This window comes from Oncorhynchus kisutch, linkage group LG8 (genome assembly GCF_002021735.2).
Source record: "Oncorhynchus kisutch isolate 150728-3 linkage group LG8, Okis_V2, whole genome shotgun sequence".
Taxonomy (NCBI): Eukaryota; Metazoa; Chordata; class Actinopteri; order Salmoniformes; family Salmonidae; genus Oncorhynchus; species Oncorhynchus kisutch.
In genome coordinates this window covers 24,735,438-24,757,853 of record NC_034181.2, presented here as the reverse complement: position 1 = coordinate 24,757,853, position 22,416 = coordinate 24,735,438, and the positions used below count along the sequence as shown (strand labels likewise).

General features: G+C 44.0%; 2 protein-coding genes across 5 annotated transcripts in view; one reads left to right on the top strand and one right to left on the bottom strand.

Annotated features, from left to right (window-relative positions):
• ikbkb (inhibitor of nuclear factor kappa B kinase subunit beta) overlaps positions 1 to 3,117 on the top strand; it is a 22,058-nt gene extending 18,941 nt beyond the window's left edge. The window contains exons 8-12 of the mRNA XM_031829421.1: positions 520 to 701; positions 1,154 to 1,301; positions 1,416 to 1,516; positions 1,697 to 1,796; positions 1,872 to 3,117. Of these exons, the coding sequence (XP_031685281.1) occupies positions 520 to 701; positions 1,154 to 1,301; positions 1,416 to 1,516; positions 1,697 to 1,796; positions 1,872 to 1,931 (591 nt within the window). The 3' untranslated portion in view covers positions 1,932 to 3,117. The remainder of the gene's footprint in view (positions 1 to 519; positions 702 to 1,153; positions 1,302 to 1,415; positions 1,517 to 1,696; positions 1,797 to 1,871) is intronic.
• On the bottom strand, positions 3,114 to 20,604 carry LOC109896030 (voltage-dependent anion-selective channel protein 2-like). Of its 4 annotated transcripts, XM_031829904.1 has the most exons (11): positions 20,474 to 20,604; positions 13,820 to 13,935; positions 9,870 to 9,941; positions 9,191 to 9,240; positions 7,886 to 7,888; positions 6,899 to 7,051; positions 6,655 to 6,707; positions 6,249 to 6,476; positions 5,304 to 5,454; positions 5,130 to 5,187; positions 3,114 to 4,076 (listed from the first exon to the last, which is right to left on the bottom strand). In XM_031829904.1, exons 2-11 carry the CDS (start codon positions 13,929 to 13,931, stop codon positions 3,985 to 3,987), a joined length of 972 nt encoding a protein of 323 aa, XP_031685764.1. In that variant the 5' UTR covers positions 13,932 to 13,935; positions 20,474 to 20,604; the 3' UTR covers positions 3,114 to 3,984. The 4 variants fall into 4 exon arrangements, with proteins under 4 accessions (XP_031685764.1, XP_031685765.1, XP_031685761.1 ...); XM_031829905.1 differs by lacking the exon at positions 7,886 to 7,888; XM_031829901.1 differs by lacking the exon at positions 13,820 to 13,935 and having other exon boundaries at positions 20,474 to 20,538.
• Positions 20,605 to 22,416: the final 1,812 nt, after the last annotated feature.

The following is a 22,416-nucleotide window of genomic DNA, read 5'->3' as shown; positions in this document are numbered from 1 at the left end:
CTCTCTCTCTCCCCTCCCCCGTCTGTCTCTTCTCTCTCTCTCTCTCTCTCTCTCTCTCTCTCTCTCTCTCTCTCTCTCTCTCTCTCCCCTCTCCTTCCCCCCCGTCTGTCTCTGTTTCTATCTCCTCTCTCTCTCCCTCCCCCGTCTGTCTCTCTCTCTCTCTCTCTCTCTCTCTCTCTCTCCTACCCCCCGTCTGTGTCTGTTTCTATCTCCTCTCTCTCTTCCCTCCCCTCTCTATCTCTCTCTCTCTCCCCTCTCCCTCCCCCCGTCTGTCTCTGTTTCTATCTCCTCTCTCTCTCCCTCCCCCGTCGGTCTGTCTCTCTCTCTCTCTCTCTCTCTCTCTCTCTCTCTCTCTCTCTCTCTCTCTCTCTCTCTCTCTCTCTCTCTCCTACCCCCCGTCTGTGTCTGTTTCTATCTCCTCTCTCTCTTCCCTCCCCTCTCTATCTCTCTCTCTCTCTCTCTCCTACCCCCCGTCTGTGTCTGTTTCTATCTCCTCTCTCTCTTCCCTCCCCTCTCTATCTCTCTCTCTCTCCCCTCTCCTTCCCCCCGTCTGTCTCTGTTTCTATCTCCTCTCTCTCTTCCCTCCCCTCCCTCTCTCCAGACCAGAGGTGTGGGGGGGACAGTCAAGAGGTAGTACGTCTGGTGGTCCAGGCAGTCCAGTTCTACGAGAGGAAACTCAAAGACTTCTACACACACCTCAGGTGTCCATGCATACACACACACTAGTCTACACACACCTCAGGTGTCCATGCACACACACATACTAGTCTACACACACCTCAGGTGTCCATGCACACACTAGTCTACACACACTAGTTTACACACACCTCAGGTGTCCAGGCACACACACACACACTAGTCTACACACACCTCAGGTGTCCAGGCACACACACACACACTAGTCTACACACACCTCAGGTGTCCATGCACACACACACACTAGTCTACACACACTAGTCTACACACACCTCAGGTGTCCAGGCACACACACACACACACTAGTCTACACACACCTCAGGTGTCCAGGCACACACACACACACTAGTCTACACACACTTCAGGTGTCCATGCACACACACACACACTAGTCTACACACATATTTGCGTTTTCACTCTCCCTGCAGTACGACAAGTGTGTGTGTTTGTGTTGCAGTAAGACGGTGGTGTGTCGTCAGCGTGTAATGGAGCTGCTACCCCGTGTAGAGGGAGTGGTACAGAGAATGGCTGAGAGTGAACAGGTCCTGATGAATCTACAGGAGAGACGGCAGAGGGAACTATGGAACCTGCTGAAAGTAGCCTGTGTAAGTGCACACACAAATGCATACAGAAACACGGACACACACACACACACACACACACACACACACACACACACACACACTCCTGATCAGTGTGTATCCTTGGTTGTTATTCAGAGTAAGGTGCGCAGCCCGGTGAGTGGGAGTCCTGTGGATGGGGGACGCTCTTCCTCCTCTGTTCCCCCTCTACTGACCCCCAGACCCAGCCTACAGCAGCTGTGAGTACACCCACCCACTCACACACCTCCTTCAGGTGGACAGACAGGCAGGCGGACAGACGGACGGACGGATGTGTTTTTGATGGTGTGCTCTTCTCTGTAGTGAGTTGGTGTTTTGTGTGTTAGTAATGTGTGTATTTGAAGTGTGTGTGAGACTGCTTGCATGTGTGTGTGTTTCAGGGATGAGTCTCTGTTGGTGATCGAGGAGAGCAGGACGTTTGAGAGTAGACTACAGAGTCTGATACAGGAGACCATCCAGGAGTCTGAAAGCGATATGCAGGTACGTACACGCACACGCACACACACACACACACACAGTTGTGATAACATACAACTGGCTGTCTTTGTCTCCTAGTTGCTGAGAGAGTGGACGTGGCTGAGTGAAGGACAGGACCTTTCCTCTGATCTTTCCTGACTCTACTGGTTCCCTCGGAGGCAGGGTTTCCCCTAGTTACTGATACCGGGTCAGAAATGTCATGTTAAGGATTGGAGTTAGACCTGAGGTTAAGGGATGATTCTGTCTCAAACTGATGTCAAACAGAAGAGCCGTCCCATTCCAGACCCCCTGTTGTGGTCCTCTGCTGCCGCTGTGTGGCGGAGAAGACTTACTGCAGCAGATTGCATCGCACAATTTGACATTGACTCTTGGGGGTGCTCCAAAAATAATGGATTGAGCCAACATTTATATTTTCCAGGCTTATTGGCGTGCAAATATTAACATGTGCAACACCGCTGTAATCTATACCCTGGTGTATTGGGGTCATTTTCAATCCTGCTTTAAAGGTTGTAGGTTTGAATGAGGAAAATGTTGACCACTGGCATAGCTGTATTTAAACCTGGTCCAATCAAAACCAGTAATCCCACTGGTTGTCCTCTTTACTAAAGTCCTGGTGGTACTGGTTCTAAAGTCTGGTCTGGCCCCTGGTGATGATTCCTAATCTTTCAAAAATGTTTTTATGCTTGCCACAAAATATTCTCTGACCAAGGTTTTAGCTGTAGCGTTTATATTCAGTACCAGTCTCACAGTTCCCCCCCCAAATAATTTAAGAGGCCCCATTGTGGACTTGCTGTGCCACTATGTAAAACATATATTTCTACTTTATTTGTTATCATATAGGGCCATTTTGGGGTCTAGATTGCAGGAAATGGCAGTTACAGGTGTTAAAAAAATAAATCACTGCCCCCCGGGCCTCCCCCCGGGCCTCCCCCCAGGCCTCCCCGGCAGCACAACGTTATTAAAAAGTCCTGGGGAGGACCCTGCCTACTGTAACAGTTAGAACTGGGATTTGGGGGATTTTTTGGTTTGAAACTGTATATTTTCTGATGCTGGATCTCTATGTACATTACTAAGGCTGATGCAGAATATCCTGTGTGTATATACTTATTTTTAATTGTTAACATTTAATAATTGATATTGCAACATTTACTGCAGTATATTAATTGGTTGGGTTATTTTACTTAACTGTGGTCTATTATGTGTAAGTACGTGTATCTGGTTGAATTAAACTTCAACCACCACAGATCAATAAGAATGCTCAACATATGGTGACATGACTTTAAACAAAATATGTATTAATTTTGAATACAGGACACTCAGTGTTTGACAATCTTCTTTATTCCTTAAAGTCAGTTTGAGGTTTCACCTATCAACAACCTTCCCTCTTCCAAGCACAGCCACAACATTACATAATGTGGTAGATAGAATTAAAAGATGAAAAGACAAAAAAATAAACATGACAGGTTTTGAAAATACCCACTCATGCATCCATCTTCTCAAAACTCAACCACAAGAAGAGAATTTGGAAAGAGAAAAATCAACCAGTCCCCCATTTTTAATAGAGTTCTAAACTACCCATTTTATTCCAGTATGCTCGTTTGCCACTGAAAGTAATCATCCACCCACAGAAAGGTGTATATATATATATATATAAGTCTGGGACAGGGGAACATGAAATTTAAAAATAAATTGTTCCTTCAAAACAAGTCCCTACTGGCTTTGATTGACAGACTTTGTCTATCTCATTCAAGTCAAAAGTAAATTAAATACATGATCTCAGGCAATGTGAAATTATACCACACAATAAAACGCTACTAAAAAGGTGCTTACGATCCCATCTCACAAAGAAAAGGAGAAATGTCTGCTTTTGGGGAGGAAGTAGAACACAAGGTTGACTTGTGACCATATATTACACCACTTTGGACGAGAGCCCTATATGAAGTAGTCATAAGTAGTACACTATCTGGTGAATAGGGTTTGTACTGGTATTGCTAAGGTGATGATAGAGAGATGGTGAACCAAAAAAAACAACTGGCTTCAACAGTACTGGAGGTCTCAGAGGGTGCCATGGGCTGCAGGGTTATGGCCAAAAGACTTGGGAGGTGTGTGTGTGGCATACAGAGGTGGAGATGTGTCAGGTGTCATTGAGGCTCTTTTCCTTTTCTCTCATCCACTTCTCTTCCCTCCATCCTTATGCCTCCAGCTCAAAGCCCAAGCCAACCTTGTGACCGCCTGCGTTGAAGTTCTTCGCATCGATCAGAGCTGAGAGAGTCAGCTTCACTCCTACAGAGAGAGACACCAGTCTTAACACACAAAGTACTGCTCCTTTCATATACACTGAACAAAAATATAAAAGATTTTACTAAGTTACAGTTCATATAAGGAAATCAGTCAATTGAAACAAATTCATTAGACCCTAATCTATGGATTTCACATGACTGGGAATACAGATATGCATCTGTGGATCCCAGATAGCCTTCAAATAGATTAGGTAGGTGGATCAGAAAACCAGTCAGTATCTGGTGTGACCATGATTTGCTACATGCAGTGTGACCCATCTCCTTCACATAGAGTTGGCCTGTGGAATGTTGTCCCACTCTACTTCAATAGCTGTGCGAAGTTGTTGGATATTGGTGGGAACTGGAACACGCTGTCGTACATGTCGATCCAGAGCATCCAAAGCCTGCTCAATGGGTGACATGTCTAGTGAGTATGAAGGCCATGGAAGAACTGGGACATTTTCAGCTTCCAGGAACTGTGTACAGATCCATGTGACATGGGGCCTTGCATTTTCATGCTGAAACAGTGGCAATTTTAGCATGTACATCTTGGGGAAAACTCAAAAACATTTTACATGACATTCAGGCAACAGCTCTGGTGGACATTCCTGCAGTCAGCATGCCAATTGCACTCTCCCTCAAAACTTGAAACATCTGTGACATTGTGTCGTGTGACAAAACTGCACATTTTCGAGTGGCCTTTTATTCTCCCCAGCACAAGGTGCACCTGTGTAATGATCATGCTGTTTAATGATATTATTGATATGCCACACCTGTCAGGTGGACAGATTATCTTGGCTCACTAACATGGATGAAAACTAATTTGTGCCAAAATTCCAGAGAAATAAGCTTTGTCCATATGGAACATTTCTGGGATCTTTTATTTCAGCTCATAAAACATAGGACCAACACTTCACATGTTGCGTTTATATTTTTGTTCAGTCTATATAGTAGACATAACCTATTCCTTTCTTCTACCCAACTCCTCTGGTACTAATAGTCAAGGTTTGTAGATCATCTGGTAGATACAGGTAAAGGTTAAGGTGATTTGAGTTACCTGGCCTGAGGGCTTGTGTGTAGCCGACTCCAATTAGACTGGCGTTATTGACTTTGGCCTGCAGGGGGAGACAGACAGGTGAGACAAGCACGCATTTGGCTGGTTGTGTGGTTCTAGTCCTGGCATTATGGACAGGTATGTGGTTCTGTGTGGTTATGCATGTGTGGTACACACAGACAGGGAAGCGTCCTTGTCCAGCTGGTATTTGGCTCCAATGCCGAAGCGTGTGTTGTTGCTGCCGGCCGTCCAGGCCAGGTTGATGGCTGTTTCCAGGTGGCAGTTCACCTTCTGGTAGATGGAGCCGCCGAACTCTGTACCATCGTTACTGAGAGGACAAAACACCATGGACTTATTCAGTACGGTGCTACATAGCTTTTAAATCAACTTCTGGTGGATCATGACTAGTCAGTTGGCAAATGTAACACATGGAGAAAACATCCTCTGCTGGTCAGTGGTTAGGTTAGAGTCAGGGTTAGTGGGGATAGTGGTTAGGTTAGAGTCAGGGTTAGTGGGGATAGTGGTTAGGTGAGAGTCAGGGTTAGTGGGGATAGTGGTTAGGTGAGAGTCAGGGTTAGTGGGGATAGTGGTTAGGTGAGAGTCAGGGTTAGTGGGGATAGTGGTTAGGTTAGAGTCAGGGTTAGTGGGGATAGTGGTTAGGTTAGAGTCAGGGTTAGTGGGGATAGTGGTTAGGTTAGAGTCAGGGTTAGTGGGGATAGTGGTTAGGTTAGAGTCAGGGTTAGTGGGGATAGTGGTTAGGTTAGAGTCAGGGTTAGTGGGGATAGTGGTTAGGTTAGAGTCAGGGTTAGTGGGGATAGTGGTTAGGTTAGAGTCAGGGTTAGTGGGGATAGTGGTTAGGTTAGAGTCAGGGTTAGTGGGGATAGTGGTTAGGTTAGAGTCAGGGTTAGTGGGGATAGTGGTTAGGTTAGAGTCAGGGTTAGTGGAGATAGTGGTTAGGTTAGAGTCAGGGTTAGTGGAGATAGTGGTTAGGTTAGAGTCAGGGTTAGTGGGGATAGTGGTTAGGTTAGAGTCAGGGTTGTGGGGATAGTGGTTAAGGGTAGTTGTTGGGGTCAGTGGTTATGAGTAGAAATAAAGGTTAAGGTTAGGAGTTGTGGTACTCACACGTTGGTGTGGAGCTGGAAGTCCCCAGCCTTGTATCCCAAGGCAAAGTTGTTCTGGGCCAGTTTAGACTTGGATGTGTCGAAAGCCATCTGGTACCCGGCCAGCCAGCCCTCGTAGCCCAGCACAGCAGCAGCGTGGACCGTGGGGCTGGCCATGTCAAAGTCCAGGTCACAGCCCAAGTTGATGAAGTCACGCTTGTAGCCAGTCTTCAGCTTGGCACTCTTCTTACTGCAGACAGAGAGGAAAGGGCCAGATAAAAGTAGAGGGGGTGTCGGGCTCCATGTGACATTATGGGCCGTATTATGTCTATACTGGTGCTGTGATTATTTCAAAATCATTCATGTTCATGTGCACTACTAAAGATTAGGCGGGGAGGTAAAGATTGATCAGTGAGTGATCAGCTTACCCAGTGTTGGGCACAAACGACATGTCCAGGCCCAGCTTCAAGCCCTTAGCCAGCTACAGACATACAGGATAGAGGAGGTATATCACATATCGTTAAACAAAAGACACAAAACAATATTGTTAATAATAGTGACTCAGACATTGTGTATATTTACCCGTTTTATTGAATAGGTCAATATCAAGTGGTGTCGGGATGGTAAAGTGTCATGTAACCTGGTGTTAGGCTGAACTGGTTTCAAACTCACCTGGTCCTCCATGGAGACCTCTGTGGCCAGGGTGTTGTCTGTGTTCCATTTCTGGGTGAAGCTCAGGCCCAGCTCCTTCACCTTGTACTTGGTCTCCAGGTTACCTGCTGCCTTCCCTGTGTCTGTGTTACTGGAGCCTGAGGTTGAAAACTCCTGAGAGAAGGAAGGAGAGGGGCGGGAGAGAGAGGCGGTAGGGGGGTTAGAGAAGGAGAGGGGAAATGAGGGATGGTTAATAGCAGAAAAGAAAGAGCACAGCAGAAGAAAATGAAGCAAGGGAGAGAAAAGAGAAGGGGAACTGATACAGACGAGTAGTCTTAACGAGAGCTTAGCACACTCCTCACTGAAGAGAGAAAGATGTATATGAGAGAGAAACAGCGAGAGAGAAATAGATGAGCACCCCTTCCACATCTCTGCCAAGCAATTCCTCTCAGGTTTGCCTGACTGGTTGTAGCCAGTAGTTACTATTTTGAGTAGTGGTAGATACCCTGATCACTAATATTAGTCCTGGACCATGTCCAGGCTTTTGTTCCACCCAGCACACCTCCTTTAACTAATCAACTAATCCTCTAGACCTTTAGTAGTTGAATCGGGTGTGTTAGTGCTGAGCTGGAACCAAATCTAGTGTTGATGACCACTGTGTTAGACACTGGGGGAATCCATAGAGAGTTGAGTGGGGAAAGGATGCTAGGAGAAGGCTGTGAGCTGAGGGAAGAGACCCTGTTGGTTGGTCAAGACAGTCATCTAGTCACTGGCCGACTAGTAACTTATAGAGCAGGAATCTGGCCACTTAAACCACTCTAAAGGTGTGTCTATGGAGAGGAGTTAATGATGTTATAGTTTTAGCAGTGTAGGGGGAATGGTATCAATCAGCTGGGACACTGCTGCAAGAAAGCCTGCAGGGAGCAAATGCCTGCTCCACACACACACACACACACACACACACACAGAGACCCACACAGAGACCCACACAGAGACCCACACCCTTACCATCTGACAATGGAAGTCCAGAGAGGAAGCAGAAAAAAGGCAAAGAAAGAGAGAGGCAGAGAGTTAAGTCAGAAACAGAGGTATTCACACCCAATCGCTTTTCCACGCTTTCAGAAAGATCAGATGTCCATTTACATATTATATACCAGAGACACCAACACGCTTTCAGAAAGATCAGATGTTCATTTACATATTATATACCAGAGACACCAACACGCTTTCAGAAAGATCAGATGTCCATTTACATATTGTATACCAGAGACACCAACACGCTTTCAGAAAGATCAGATGTCCATTTACATATTGTATACCAGAGACACCAACTCGCTTTCAGAAAGATCAGATGTCCATTTACATATTATATACCAGAGACACCAACACGCTTTCAGAAAGATCAGATGTCCATTTACATATTGTATACCAGAGACACCAACTCGCTTTCAGAAAGATCAGATGTCCATTTACATATTGTATACCAGAGACACCAACTCGCTTTCAGAAAGATCAGATGTCCATTTACATATTGTATACCAGAGACACCAACACGCTTTCAGAAAGATCAGATGTCCATTTACATATTGTATACCAGAGACACCAACTCGCTTTCAGAAACATCAGAAGTCCATTTACATATTGTATACCAGAGACACCAACACACTTTCAGAAAGATCAGAAGTCCATTTACATATTGTATACCAGAGACACCAACTCTGCACCAATGTGTTTGAACTGTGACTCAGAGCTGTACAATCTCATTTTACAAGTTAAGGTTGGGTTTTCGGAGAAGTCCAAGTAAAGTGTATTTCATGAAGCCTTCTTGGTGATTGAATTTAGTCAGAGGGAGAGTTAGATTAGTTATCCAAACTGGAAATATACATATCCAACATGTGTACAGGTGAAAATTAGATGAAGATAATGACACACCAACCTAAATAATCCTGCACAGAGCAATGCTACCCCTAACACTTTTAAGAGAGGACAATGACAGTTTCAGGGAACAGCAATGCTATGAGCGGGATCCATTTTGTTCTAACGTATAAGGAGATTCTAGTCAGATAGACAGTGATGTACCAAGCTGAGTTAAACAGTCTGCCAGACAGACAGACAGACAAACACCACCAGCAGACAGACAGTGAGTCAGCCATTTTGACTGTCCTGCTCAGCCCTGAGGCGCTAGGGCCTAGACATGAGGCTTATATTGCCAGACTACACGCAAACACACAAATGAATGGGTCACTCGGATCGAGTGAAGCCCAAATGTAATAATTACCCTCCTAAAATATGAGAGAGAGAGGTTGTACTTACAACTCCACTCTGGGCCTTTGTCTTTAGGTCCAGTTTCACGATTCCAAAGCCTAGAGAGAAAGAGGGGGAAGAGAAAAATGATGTCTCTATTCATGGTCCTGTATGGCTCAGTTGGTAGAGCAAGGCACTTAAAACACCAGGATTAGTCACTGGATAAAAAGCATCTGCTAAATGGCACATATCATATACTGTATATATTCAAAATAGAGGAGCAAACCACATTTGGACCTTCGTTATTGTTTACCTAATTACATGACTGTTATTGTATACCTAATTACATGACTGTTATTGTATACCTAATTACATGACTGTTATTGTATACCTAATTACATGACTGTTATTGTATACCTAATTACATGACTGTTTTCAATGAGGGTCATCCAAGCTTTCAAGCGTCACAGTTGTGAAACAAGAACATTTGCAGAAAAGTTGATCTGATATTCAGAATGAAAGATGACGAGGCACTGTGACTCATGACGGAGTCCCAGCCCCCATCCCCTGATGGTTGTAAATCAAAGGCTAGAGGTCACAGTCCTGGATGACCAGCTGAGGTTTATGGATTCAGAGGGAGAGAGACGGATGTTGGAGTTATCCTAAGAGCGTACAGACATTAAATATGCAGGTGTCTCCTCCCTTTCTCCTTGTGTGTGGTGGTGGAGGGGGTGATTTGATGACTCACCATAGCCCTTGCCGAAGATGTCTTTGGCGGCTTTTCCTAGGTCCGAGTATGCAGGAGGAACCGCCATGGCGACTGTGGAGAGAGATGGACATGTTAGGGTGCATCTCTGATACTAGAACATCACTTCTTTAACGCACAGGAGGCAAAAAGCTGATCAAACGGAGCGTCCAAGCCAGCACACATCACACTTCTACGCAGAACAGGTCCAACACAGCACTTACCTAGAACTTCACACAGAACACAGCTTTGTGCTAGTAAAGTGGCTTTGAACTGAAACACACACAGCATCTAGGCCTATACACAGTGTCCACACAGCATCTAGGCCTATACACAGTGTCCACACAGCATCTAGGCCTATACACAGTGTCCACACAGCATCTAGGCCTATACACAGTGTCCACACAGCATCTAGCTTGGTTGGTTTAACAGCATCTAGCTTGATAAATTCAAGACACTCAGTCCTGTGGGTTCTGGGACCGTGTGAACGGTCCCAATCTGCCTCTGATAGTCGTTTCTTCTTACGCCGTCGGGTGCGGCATCTCGTCGATGCGCGTGGCTGCGGCCTCCTCCGCCCTTCTGTCCCTCCATCTCGTCGATGCGCGTGCCTGCGGCCTCCTCCGCCCTTCCGTCCGTCCAGTCTCTCGTTTAATAAAAACCTACCACTGGAAGCCGATGAGGCGCTGGTTGTACAGTGTTGATCAGACGGGGGTGGATAGAAGGAAGCGGCATCCCTCCTGCGTCTGCCATGGAGAAGGGGAGCAGGACCTCCCTTGTCAGGGTTTTTCCAGAGGTAGACTATCCTCGGCCTTGTCTTTTTTGTCTTGGTTGAATTTCTTGATTTTAAGTTCCTTTATTTCTGTAGACAACTTGTCCTGGAGCGCTTGGTTAGTTTTCATCAGTTCATTGAATATGCCATCATTAACAGCTATTTGTAGAGCTGTGCGTTTGTCTTTAATTGTGTTATCCAGTTCAATAAAATCCCTTTTCAACTGGTCAACAATTAATGTAATTAAATCAATAGAGCATTTGTTCAGGGTGGCACACCAGCACTCACAGAAATCTGTGCGCTGTCCCAATGATGGTTATTTTTGCCACCTGAGTCCCCGTGGAATAATGCCTTGAGTGACTATATGTAGATGGCGCATAGATAAATGTAACAGATCTTTCGATAGGTCAGAATTACCTCCCGGCATGTCAAAAAGTAGCATCTAAGCCAACACACAGTGTCCACACAGCATCTGTAACGGTCATCATCGGTGGAAGAAGGTGAGGACCAAGGTGCAGCATGGTATGTGTCCATATTTATTAAATGAATATGGAAAAATCTAAATAACAAAGAGAAACGATCGAAAACAGTTCTGGCTGGTGCAGACACACAACAGAAAACAATCACCCACGAAACACAATAGAAAACAGGCTCCTTAAATATGGTTCTCAATCAGGGACAACAATTGACAGCTGCCTCTGATTGAGAACCATACCAGGCCGAACACAGAAATACCAAATCATAGAAAAACGAACATAGACAACCCACCCAACTCACGCCCTGACCATACTAAAACAAAGACATAACAAAAGAACTAAGGTCAGAACGTGACAGCATCTAGGCCTACACACAGTATCTAGGCCTACACACAGTGTCCACACAGCATCTAGGCCTACACACAGTGTCCACACAGCATCTAGGCCTACACACAGTGTCCACACAGCATCTAGGCCTACACACAGTGTCCACACAGCATCTAGGCCTACACACAGTGTCCACACAGCATCTAGGCCTACACAGTGTCCACACAGCATCTAGCACTAGACACAGTGTCCACACAGCATCTAGCACTAGACACAGTGTCCACACAGCATCTATCTATCTATGCGTTCACAGTAACACACACCACACGCTGCTCTAGAAAGGTTTCAACATACACCACACAGTGTCTACTAACTAGTGGATCTACAGGCCCACTAATGCCTTCCTCTTGGTAAGGTGCTCACACAATCCTTGACTGTGTCCTAAATAATATTCACATTAGTATACTAGGCTATTCAGTATGAATGGCAAATTCATTAATTCATACTAAAGTAGTTTCCAAAGTTGTGTTGGAGCCTTGTCACTGAGCTAAATTTGGGAATCTTATTCTCTTTTATAAAGGTGTGCTTTGTAAAATCAATGTACTGTCAAGTACTGACGGCCGGGCCAGCTACAGTAGCCCTGATGTGGTCTACTGGGCCTGTGATATATTGCTTTTCACTCCCCCCTACATCCCCACTCTAGGCCAGCCAATTGGTTTAACTCCATTTATTCATGGCATCAGTCTATTAGCAAACCGCTAGCTAGCACGGTTTAACTTAATGGGATTGACTCTTACGAGGGAGGGACTGCTTGTCTTTTGACCCCTGGTATACCAGGTAAACATCTCTATAAATAGGAAACTACATGGCACAGCCTGATCTGAGCCACCTTAAGATTAAAGGAATAGTTTACCCTAAATCAAAGTCTGTTTGATTTTGGGGTGAACTGTGCCTTTAAAAGCCTGCCACTTCATTGCCTAAGTCAGCGCTGTTAGTAGTTAGCTGCCTGCGTTGAAGCTGTTAGCGTAAGAAGATGTGAAAGAAGATGTAGCCATATAGCAATCACAATATACGTCACAGCACCCGCGCTAGTATGCCACTATGCGCTATTGAATGACAGTAAACCTAAGTCAGAGTTTGGTCGGTTCAACAACTATCCCCACTGCACACAACTGCACTATGCTAGCTTTTATAATGTCACCAGGGTCCCCTGTGTCTCTGCTTTCATATAGGACCGGTGTGGTGTGGTGTGTGTGTGTGTGTGTGTGTGTGTGTGTGTGTGTGTGGTGACTTTGCTGTGGCAGTGTGTCTCTTTCTACTCGGTGGTTTCTTTTCCTCAATGACCACTTGAATATATGCCCTTTCAGATGAGTTGCTTGTAACGTATCATGTTACCTATCAAGTCCTCACACATCCATAGTTGTGAAGGAATGGAGACAAGGACAGGGCAAGAATAGAGACCAGGACTGTTGGGAAAAAGCCCAGTGTTTCTTAAAGTGATACTTCGGGATATTGACAATGAGGCCCTTTATCTACTTCCCCAGTCAGATGAAATTGTGGATACCATTTTTATGTCTCTGTGTCCATTATGAAGGAAGTTAGAGGTAGTTTCACGAGCCTGCTAATAGATACCCAATCTGCCCTACCAAGCAAAAACTGCTCATAGTGTGGAACTGAGAAAAACTTCTTTTTTTACCTTGGTTTAACAGTAACTTTATGCAGTTACTACTAACATGACCCCCATGTTCTCCAAAACACAATACTACAATAGAGGCAGGATACTTGTCAACATGATTAAGCATGTATTTAATGTAGCAAAAATTACATTAACTCATTTTCGACCAAATGAGCAGTTACTGTCTTTTTGCTTGGTAGGGTAGCATAGACTTCTAGTCATTGTGCTAAAGCTAGTTATCAATTGCGGTAGCAATAGTTAGCAACTTCCTTCAAACCGCACACAGAGACATAAATATGGTATCCAAAAGTTAATCTGACTCTGGGGATGTAGATTAAGGGCCTCATTTCCAAAATCCCAAAGTATCTCTTTAAGTACTCTCTGACACTTGTGTTTAATATGTGCTAAACATCCGTAACATCTGAATTTTTTATTTTACTAGGCAAGTCAGTTAAGAACAAATTCTTATTTTCAATGACGGCCTAGGAACAATGGGTTAACTGCCTGTTCAGGGGCAGAACGACAGATTTGTACCTTGTCAGCTAGGGGGTTTGAACTTGCAACCTTCCAGTTACTAGTCCAACGCTCTAACCACTAGGCTACCCTGCCACCCCAGATAGATTGATCAATCTATTGAGACAGTCCAGGGGACCCTGATGACATCTTTGTCTCCCCACCTCCTGCTCTCCACACCGCTCTCACTCACCCTTGTGGCAACATGGTGCACAGGGAACTCCTTTGTTCTGAATGGCCTGTGATGCTGGACTCGCCTCCTCCTTCCTCACCAGTCTCGCCTTCTCTCCTCCTTTGTCTGACATGACTCTTCAGATGTGGGGGAGAGCACAAGGAAGGACAGAAGACTTAGGCATGCAATCTCTCACTGTTTTCGAAACAATGCTAGTGGTGGGTGTACTGTGAGGTTGGTCTGCTTTGGCTGAACTGGACAGGAAATCTTTGTGTTTTTCATAATGAGTTGTAGGTGCTGCCTTTTGTTGGTAGTGGATTTGTAAAGGATAGCTGAAGCGGTCTCTTAGTTGCATGCCTTATACTGGCATGGTTATCATCAGTCAATGCACCACTGTGAGTGACTCAAACGATCACTGTCACTTTCCTCTGAGCTCTTCACATTTGACAGAACACATTATATATATTATGTATACATCAATGATGTCTCTCTTGCTGCTGATGATTCTCTGATCCACCTCTACGCAGACGATACCATTCTGTATACTTCTGGCCCTTCTTTGGACACTGTGTTAACTAACCTCCAGACAAGCTTCAATGCCATACAACTCTCCTTCCATGGCCTCCAACTGCTCTTAAATGCAAGTAAAACTAAATGCATACTCTTCAACCGATCGCGACCAGTACCTGCCTGCGTTCAGCATCACTACTCTGGACGGTTCTGACTTAGAATATGTGGACAACTACAAATACCTAGGTGTCTGGTTAGACTGTAAACTCTCCTTCCAGACTCACATTAAGCATCTCCAATCCAAAATTAAATCTAGAATCTGCTTCCTATTTCGCAACAAAGCATCCTTCACTCATGCTGCCAAACATACCCTCGTAAAACTGACTATCCTACCGATCCTTAACTTCGGCGATGTCATTTACAAAATAGCCCCACCTTATCTCAGCTCACTGGTCACCATAGCAGCACCCACCCATAGCACGGGCTCCAGCAGGTATATTTCACTGGTTACCCCCAAAGCAAATTCCTCCTTTGGCCGCCTTTCCTTCCAGTTCTCTGCTGCCAATGACTGGAACGAATTGCAATGATCACTGAAGCTGGAGTCTCATATCTCCCTCACTAACTTTAAGTACCAGCTGTCAGAGCAGCTCACAGATCACTGCACCTGTATATAGCCCATCTGTAAATAGCCCATCCAACGACCTCATCCTCATACTGTTATTTATTTTTATTTGTTTGCTCCTTTGCACCCCAGTATATCTACTTGCACATTCAGCTTCTGCACATGTATCACTCCAGTCTCTATCACTCCAGTGTTTAATTGCTAAATTGTAAGTATTCCACCACTATGGCCTATGTATTGCCTTACCTTATCTTACCTCTGTTGCACACACTGTATATATACTTTTTTTCCTATTGTGTTATTGACTGTATGTTTTGTTTATTCCATGTGTAACTCTGTGTTGTTGTTTGTGTCGCACTGCTTTGCTTTATCTTGGCCAGGTCGCAGTTGTAAATGAGAACTTGTTCTCAACTAGCCTACCTGGTTAAATAAAGGTGAAATAAATAAATATTTTAAAATGATCAGTTCCCCATGTGCACATCTCCAGGGCAAGGCCTGTAACCATTAGGCTAATACTTAGGGTGTCCAATCAAAAAAACATTTTGACCAATGGGTAAAATAATATGTTAATTGTGTAGATAATCCTCTAAGAAAACCAGTGGTCCAAACCTCATGTCTCTATCATAATTTGTAACAAATGTGTTGGTGTTTTTACCCTTGTAGGGTGGTAAAGATTAGCGAGACTCAATCAATGGAGGCCAGAGAAAAAAAGTGACCAAAAATGAGGAAAATAGCATTTAGACTGGATGCTGTGCAAGAATTAAGGCACCTGACCAGCTTACCAATGAACTCCTCATCTTTCTTCTCAAATCCGGAGGACAGAAAACAATACAGATGTAAGATAGATATTGATTTGTTGTATTTTCATATTTTAGTATACACTGTTCATATTAATAGGAAGTTCCTGATCATTTTGGAAGACTTCTCACAAAAACAAATGTTTCTGTGAAAACGGAGCAGAAACAACTTGGAAGACAACCTCCACAAAATGTAAAATCCTCGAAAGTTTCAGCGAGAAAGTCAACAGAGCTCAGTGCTTATTAATGAATGTATTAGGTTACGAAATCCAACTTTTTGGATATAATGTTAAATGTTCCCTATGTTAATAGTTTTTTCAGTTTGTGACAAAACAAGCAAGTATAGTGTAGAGAATCATTGTACCATCTAAACCGCTGTGAAATATATTTTACATAACCATAAATATTGTATTTTCAGCTGTTTGAAGCTGGTGTACAAAACCAAAAGTAAAAGATGCAAAAACAAAACTTAAGCAAAGGAAGTATAGAAATAGCACACCTAGAACATATATACAGCTTCTTAAACTTGCTTTCAATGAAACTCACAGATCTATAACTAACATTTCTGTGTGTATTTGGCCGTGTCGCCCAAAAAGTTACATATTGCAGCTTTAAATTATATGTTAGAGAAAGACCCCATTGAATGATTCAGAAAATGAAAAATCATATTTGTCTTGGTAAAATATATTTTATAAAATAAGGAAGTGAAATGACATCACCAAAGCACTGGGCAGAGTGGGTGGACACCCTATAATACTGAACCAGAGGGTGTGTCCTCAGCACTGATAAAGCAGTGCTCTATGGCCCGTAGAGAACTGCTGATATGTTTATCACCCAAAGGGCCCATGGCTGTATAGACGACAAACACACACCACCTATGACAACATCTGATGATCTGGTAACATACACACACCTTACTGTGGTACCGAGAACATCTGGTGATTTGGGGACACAGTGGTGAGGTGGATGGTATGTTTCCGTGGTGATGGTTACCCTGGTGTCACTGGGAATTTAGACTCACTCACCCACTACCACACACACGTACACACACACACAAACACACCTCACTCCATAATGTGAGTGATTAGATGAGAGCAATCCTGTCCTCTATGTCTGTCTCAGTGCTGATGTCTATGCTCAGGGACTCAGAACAAGCACAGTTTGGAGTCTGTCTTTGTCAGTTACACCCCCCCTTCTCACTTCCATTCCTCCTTACTCAGTCCCTTATTCCCAGCTTCCTCACCCTCTCCTTCCCCCTTCCTCCTGACCACTGTTCTATAAATAACCCAGGTGGACTTGACACCATGCCTCATATGACCATGCCATTTTGAAAATGGGTGCTTTACCCCTCTACCTCCTGCTACCCTAACCTCACACACACCTCGTCACTCCTACTCAACCCACACCACCATAGACACACACTCCTTCCTATCACCAACATTGACCCCTACTTTCCTCTCTCTTGAAGCCCCCCCCCCCACTCTCTCTCTCACTCACTCACCTCCTCTGACCCCTTCACTAGCCTGTCCCCCAAACAAATGTCAAAATGTAGATACCAGACAGCCAGTATTCACCATTGTATTCCTGGGTATTTATGCTATTCAAACAAAAGAAGCACCACTGTTGGGGATATCAGTCAGCTGCAAAAGTTATTATCATGCCAGCCCAGAGACATTGTTTTGGTGATGAAGACAGACTAGTGTGATGACCCTCCCACTCTGTCTGCTGTATTCTTTCTCTTTGCTCTTGTTTTCCTTATTAGGATGTCGGTGGGCGGAGCTGGGAGGGTTGTCAGCGAAATAGGACACACCTGGGCCCGGGTTTGTGCTGAGATAAATGCACCTTTTCCCCATTCATTGAGGAGACTCTCTCCATGCAGACACACTGTTGGATTTTGGTTGTGGCTGTTTTGTTTGGGCACCTTTCAACGCCCCTCATTATCACATCTATGCACGCAACCAATCACTTACATTACTCACTACACACCATTGTTTATTCTATATAAGTTACTTCAGTTAACTTCTTGAGTGTAGGGGGCAGGATTTTAGTTTATTTTTGTCTAAAAAAACATACCCATTTGAAACTGCCTATTTTCTCAGGCCCAGAAACTAGGATAATTGTCAGATTAGGATAGAAAACACTAAAGTTTCCAAAACTGTCAAAAATATTGTCTGTGAGTATAACAGAACTGATATTGCAGGTGAAAACCTGAGGAAAATCAAACCAGGAAGTGCTGTTTTTCCTGAAAGCTCTCTGTTCCATTGGATGCCTTGCCTCCATTTAAAGGGATATCAACCAGATTAATGTCTTCCTCAAGGTGTCAACAGTCTTTTAGATATAGTTTCAGGCTTTTATTTTGAAAAATGAGCGAGAAAGATAACATTGCATCAGTGGATAGCTGGGTGTTCACTGAGTTTTGCTTGCGCAACAGAGTGGGGCAGCCATTGTCTCTCCCTCTCCTATTGAAAAAGCGACAGTCCCGGTTGATATATTATCGATTATATATTTTAAAAACAACCTAAGGATTGATTACAAAAAACCTTTGACATGTTTCTGTGGACATTACGGATACTATTTGGAATTTTCATCTGCGATGTCGTGACCGCTCGAGCCTGTGGATTTCTGAACATAACGCGCCAAACAAATGGAGGTATTTTGGATATAAAATAATCTTTATGGAACAAAAGGAACATTTATTATGTAACTGGGAGTCTCGTGAGTGCAAACATCTGAAGATCATCAAAGGTAAGTGATTTAATTTATTATTAATTTATACATTTCTGACTTTCGTGACCAATCTACTTGGCTGCTATTGTTTAATATTTTGTCTACTGAGAGAGATGTTTACATAAATGCTTGTTATGCTTTCGCCGAAAGGCTGTATTGAAATCTGACACGCCAGGTGGATTAACAAAAAGCTAAGCTGTATTTTGCTATATTGCACTTGTGATTTCATGAAAATTAAATATTTGTAGTAATTTCATTTGAATTTGGCGCGCTGCAATTCAGCAGGTGTTGATGAAAATGATCCCGCTAAAGGGATGGGTGCGTCAAGAAGTTAATAAATATATTTTTGTTATTCCTTATCGCCATGTTGTCTCCCTCTGTTACGGGCTACCTGCAGTATGTACTTTTTTGGGCGACCTGACCAAATTCACATAGAAACGTGAGTTATAGATCTATAATTCTCATTCAAAGCAAGTATATGAAGTGGTAGATCTGTTGGTTATTGAAAATTAATTTCACAGCGGTTAAGATCGTACAATGATTTTCTACACTTGTTTTGTCACAAACTGAAATTAGGCGAACTACTCGTGTGTGTGTGCGTGTGAGATAAGGTCAAAGGCAGTCAAATTAGGCTACACCTAGTGAATTTATAGCCTGAATATTCAGTGGTGCATGGGTTAGCTGTGGCTACCACATGGCCTACTCAACAGGTAGCCTAGCAGAAAGGTCACTGGTTAGAATCCCCGAGCCAACTAGCTGAAAAATCTGATATGCCCTTGAGCAAGATTACTTAAAGCTAAATGCACCTGTAAGATGCTCTGGATAAGAGCATCTACTAAATGACCAAAAAGGTAAATTCCTGCCAGGCATTTCAGGACAGCCATTTTCCTATAGCGGTTGATATTCAGCCTGTGTACATGAAGCTAAATATTAATCTGCTCAACACTATAGGTAGCCAAGGAACCTAGATTGTGATGAACAGCATTCTTTTACCATTGAACATACTATCACTGGGCATAGGCCTACTCTCTTCAGGCTTATTAAAAGGACTAGGCCTACTGCTTCAGACACTACCAGAAAAAGAAGCAAGGCTTGGATCATTATTTGCTGTCCATAGGTGCAATTGGATTTCAGAACTTCGGAGAGCGACAGAGGCTGTCAGAGATTTATAAATAGGAAAACACCTATTGTGCAATCGTACAACCACACTTACTGTGATTACCTTTTTTTTCACAATGACTTGAAATTCCAAATCGTATTCACTTTCATTTCTGTTGTGGGCCGACCTTCTGGCCATGGATTATTGAATTGCTGCATGTTACATCAGAACCAGCGTGCGTAAAGAGCATTGTGCCAACACGAGGATAAAACTAACCCTCTTTGTACCAGGGGCACAAACCATGCTGTTAATAATGGGAATTCAAATTTCCAAAACATTTTATAAAAACAGTGACACTAGATTATATAGGGCGTAATTTATGGGCTCGTATATATTGCCCTTTGGAATAGAAAGATGGCTAGCCTAGGTCTCCATTGTTCAATGCATTGCTCATGTTTGCAAAAATCTATCATGCTAGAACCAGATACTCTGGGGAAAAAATTACAATTCACAAAATCTACAATTTAATTGATTTACAATTTAATATTCTGCTGAAATTCTGAGACTGCAATTGGCACTAAACGTGAAATACCGTGCGCAATGCTCACTAGTTAGCGTCAAATGTATTATAGGCTATATAATCGGTTTATTTATAGCCTATAATTAACCTACATAGCCTAGTGATATCTACTTTGTCCCAATGTTGTAATGCCTGAATATCTAAAAGTGCTGAGACTTATGCAGTTGTCAGACATTCAGGCCTGCCCTGTCCTGAAGCCCTACTATCCTGTAGCCTACCCCACTGTACTCTCGCTTCCACACTTTGAGCCATCTAAACAACAATCAAATCAGTAAAATATTATTTCAGTATCACTCCACTAGCTGAGATTAAAATATCGTTGGTGTTATGAATTCCCTACCTTGTTTGCAGGGCGATGCACGGAGTTTCAGAACGGTGTGTGTCTCACGCAATAGGGCAGAGTGAAGGAGAAAGAGAAAGCACCGAGGGGCGGACTGAGCAGGCGCAATCAGACAACAAGGAGGGCGGGGTCGTTGTGCAATTGTCATTGAGCAAAGAGAGGTAGCCTACAAAACAAGCCAACTGTTTTCCAAACCTTTAAAAAGAGACCCTAGCTCACAGGCCTCTAAATGTAGCCTCTCAAACAAATTGTACAAAATATTTGAAGAAGTACATGCAGTGGCTGATAGGGAAAACATATCTGGCAATAAGAATAGGCTATAGATAGTCTTGACCATTTGGGATCCCTTGGCTATTTTGCTCAGGGCAGGTTATAGGCAAGACTTAATCAATATTTAGTTTTGTCTCATTTACTGATATGGATATAGCCTCTGTGTGATGAGGTTGTGCAACGCAAATGGCTATAACAAGCTTACCTACAGAGGGGAATTCATTAATACTACAGTCAAAATGCCTAATATAAAGGCCTACAGTCTGTGCTCCCAAATACTGGAAAAAATGTGTTTCATTAGGTTACATGATCACCACGATAGCACCACGTGGCTATAAAAATTAATTTGTCCCATTCAGGACAAATGCTCTCATGGGATAACTGACACATCCTACCTTTATCTGGTAAAGACTCTGCATCAAAACTCAGTGGTACAGACAGTTTCAACCACGCTCTCCACCGGGTCTGTGTCGCACCAAATGGCGGGCGTCACAGACACCTGGAATCTTCAACTTTCAAAGATGTCCAGCTCCAGAGCTGAAAGCAAGTCACAGTTCCTGTTGTCATTTGGTGGTGTGGAGCCAACCCTCATCTCTGGACGGCAGAAACTTTTTTTAAATCAGGCGGGTAGGCAGGTATGAAGTCTGGGGAGCAGGAGGGAGACAGGAGGAGCGGGTAGCTGCAAAGTGGCTATTCAGCATCCTGATGATCTGGGGGTATAAACTATTGGCCAGTCTGACAGTTTTTGCCACGATACTTCTATCCTGCACATGTCTGAGTGATTAAAGAGGTCCATGATGATCTTCTTGGCCTTCCTGTGACACCGCGTGCTGTAGTTGTCCTGAAGGTCAGGCAGTGAGCACCCAATGGTGCGTTCGTCTGAGCGTACCACCCTCTGTAGAGCCTTGCGGTCATTGGCGGTGGAGTTGCTGTACCAGGCCGCGAAGCAGCCCAACAGTATGCTCTCGATGGTGCTCCTGTAGAACAGGGATTCCCAAACTCGGTCCTGGGGCCCCCCGGGTGCACATTTTGGGTTTTGCCCTAGCACTAATCAAAGCTTGATGATGATTTGGTTACTGCTGTAGAACACTGTAAGGGCCCTCGGGGACAGGTCACATTTTTTTGGCCTCCTTAGGTTGAAGTTGCTGCCTTGCCTTCTTCACCACGGTGTCCAGGTGGTTTGACCTTTTCAGCGGCGGCCCCATTGATGAGCATAGGGATGTGTCCAACCTGGTTCCTCCTGAATTCCACATTCAGCTCCTTTGTTTTGTTGATGTTAAGGGAGAGGTTGCTGACCTGGCACCGCACCGTCAGAGTGCCTACCTCTGTAGGCCGTTTTGTCGTTGTTTGTAATCAGGCCTACTACTGTTGTGACGTCACCGAACTTGATGATGGAGTTGGAACTGTGTGAGGCATGCTGTCATGGGTATACAGGGAGTACAGGAGGGGACTGAGGACACACCCTTGTGGGGCCCCCATGTTGAGGATCAGTGTAGAGGAGGTAATGTTGCCTACCTTCATCACCTGAGGGCCGCCCGCCCGTCAGGAAGTCTATGACCCAGTTACATAGGAGTTCAGTCCCAGGGTTGTAATCGTTGATTAGCTTAGAGGGCACTATGATATTGAAGGCCAAGCTATAGCGGATGAACATCATCCTCACATATGCATTCATT